Genomic DNA, 2,184 nt, shown 5'->3' with positions numbered 1-2,184 from the left:
ATAACGGCCTATATTAAAACGTCCTATAATACATGAGAGCGAAGCAAAGGGAGAAGGGGTTCTACCGCCTCTTGCGGCGTGGGTGGGGCTGACAAGAATAGACTACATTATGCAGTTAATTTAGTTAACAAAGTGAAATAATGGGGAAGCGTGCAGTGTGAATGCCAAGAGAAAAGGCACAAACCCCTATTGAGAGCTCTTAGACGTTCGCGTCGTAACCGTCACATGGCCCATACCGGGACTACAACTATTTAAAGAGCAACAGTGTCCTTTCAGCACCACTCCGCTGTCCATCCGCCAAGCAACCAGTTCAGAACGAGACTCCGCGCTGACTGAAAAAGTTTACCAAGAAGTACTGAGCAGCACCTTTGCAAAGATGCCGAGGTCCTTTCTTGTGGATTCCTTGATTTTGAGGGAGGCAAATGATAAAGGGAGTGAAAACAATCCACCTTTATTTCCCTACGCTATGCATCCGTCCCACCCACTCCATGGGTTGTCCTCGGGTTCTTGCCACTCACGGAAGGCTGGCTTGCTGTGCTTCTGTCCGCTATGCGTATCCCAGCTACACCCGTCACCACCAACCTTGCCACTCCTCAAGGCATCCTTCCCTACCTTCGGCTCCCAGTACTGCCATTCCGCACTATCGAGGCAACACACGTCCTCCACTGGAGTCAACCTCAACCATGGTCCGGGGATATATCAAGCAACCTATTCGGTTCCAGACCCACGCCAGTTCCACTGCATCTCCATCGGTGAGTAAAACTCATTGAATGCGCTATGGATACCTTTGCACATAATGAGCTGGTGTTTTATTTAGCATTTTGGATAACTTACCTAAATTTGTATTTTTTGTGTTTTTACAGAAAACAACAACAGCCAACTTCAGAGCAGCAAGCGCATGCGCACAGCTTTCACCAGCACACAACTTTTGGAGTTGGAGAGAGAGTTCACTTCCAACATGTACCTCTCCAGACTTCGGCGCATTGAGATCGCCACATATCTAAACCTGTCAGAGAAGCAGGTCAAGATCTGGTTCCAGAACCGCAGAGTCAAACACAAGAAGGAGGGGAAGAGCGGCGCGCACAGAACCGGATCCCACAGTTGCAAGTGCTCATCCATGTCATCTGCACGGTGCTCGGAGGAGGAAGACGACATGCCTATGTCTCCCTCCTCATCGGGGAAAGAGGATGATGGAGAGCTGTCGGTCTCCCCCTGAACTTCCTCTGATCCTCAACAGAGACAATTGGTCCTCATTGCACCTGTGGAATTCTGAATGCAACCAAAAAGTCGACTGTTCTTATCGTGTTCAGTCACCTGTATATAGGAAGAGAACAAAATATATAAAAAGGGAATTCCCCTGGAATGTTGTATAATTGTATACATGTTGTACGTTTGGTATGTATTTTTTTTCTAAAAACGGTCTATTTGCTGTTGCCAATCCAAATGGATGCTATTACAACCAGACAGTTGGATATTTGTATCATGATATAGACCTACCCAAATAAATAGCAACATTTGTTAGTATTATTTTTGGGAAACAATAGCTGTATTTTGTATAATAGTGAACACTGGCTTAAGCACATCTATTTGGATGGAAATGTGATGGAGATATGGAATGTGTGCGGGACGGAACATTTTTTTCCCTCACAATGTCACATCACTGAGATCAAATTGTTATTATACCTTCAGTGTATTTGAAAATATGTATTTATTTAAAAATGTTAATATTTAAATAAAGAATATTTCTTAGTGTTATACTCATGGCTTTGTGTCAAATGTTTTACACTGGCGCACCACTGGGAGCGCACACACAGAGCGGGTGCGCACTGAGTTCATGCGTATTATCAACCATAGTCCACAACACGGTCGGGAAACTTTATCAGAAAATTTGCTTTAGACATAATGAGTAGTACAAACAAAAAAACGACGATATGTTTTGGTCAAAATATGTTACCATGAGTGTTGGATATGGCATTTGGGTAAAAAAAAATTGTGCCATCCTCAGAAGGCATGTTTTGTTTGTTGCAACATTATCCATTTCACATTTATTTGTGTCTGCATGTTCACATACCATATACATCAAGTATATACATTATTCTATAGATTCATTCATGAATCCAAAGTAGGTGTTGGTTTATATCAGATAGCACATGTGCATATTGTACGCGCACGGTCTGTTTACTT

General features: G+C 43.2%; 1 protein-coding gene across 1 annotated transcript; it reads left to right on the top strand.

Annotated features, from left to right (window-relative positions):
* Positions 1 to 297: 297 nt before the first annotated feature.
* LOC135549130 (GS homeobox 1-like) lies at positions 298 to 1,682 on the top strand. The gene is made up of 2 exons (XM_064979177.1): positions 298 to 752; positions 864 to 1,682. The coding sequence occupies exons 1-2, from the start codon at positions 377 to 379 to the stop codon at positions 1,214 to 1,216; spliced, it is 729 nt and encodes a 242-aa protein (XP_064835249.1). The 5' UTR covers positions 298 to 376; the 3' UTR covers positions 1,217 to 1,682.
* The last annotated feature ends 502 nt before the right edge of the window (positions 1,683 to 2,184 follow it).

Source organism: Oncorhynchus masou, chromosome 12, assembly GCF_036934945.1.
Source record: "Oncorhynchus masou masou isolate Uvic2021 chromosome 12, UVic_Omas_1.1, whole genome shotgun sequence".
Classification (NCBI taxonomy): domain Eukaryota; kingdom Metazoa; phylum Chordata; class Actinopteri; order Salmoniformes; family Salmonidae; genus Oncorhynchus; species Oncorhynchus masou.
Note: the sequence above shows the minus strand (reverse complement) of the source record. Positions and strands in the feature narration are given on the sequence as shown.

What these genes read in the sequence shown, in the direction of transcription:
- LOC135549130 (XM_064979177.1), top strand. Translation starts at nt 377, where the DNA reads ATGCCGAGGTCCTTTCTTGTGGATTCCTTGATTTTGAGGGAGGCAAAT. An exon ending in GTTCCACTGCATCTCCATCG is followed by an intron (nt 753 to 863) that starts GTGAGTAAAACT and finishes GTGTTTTTACAG; the next exon opens with AAAACAACAACAGCCAACTT.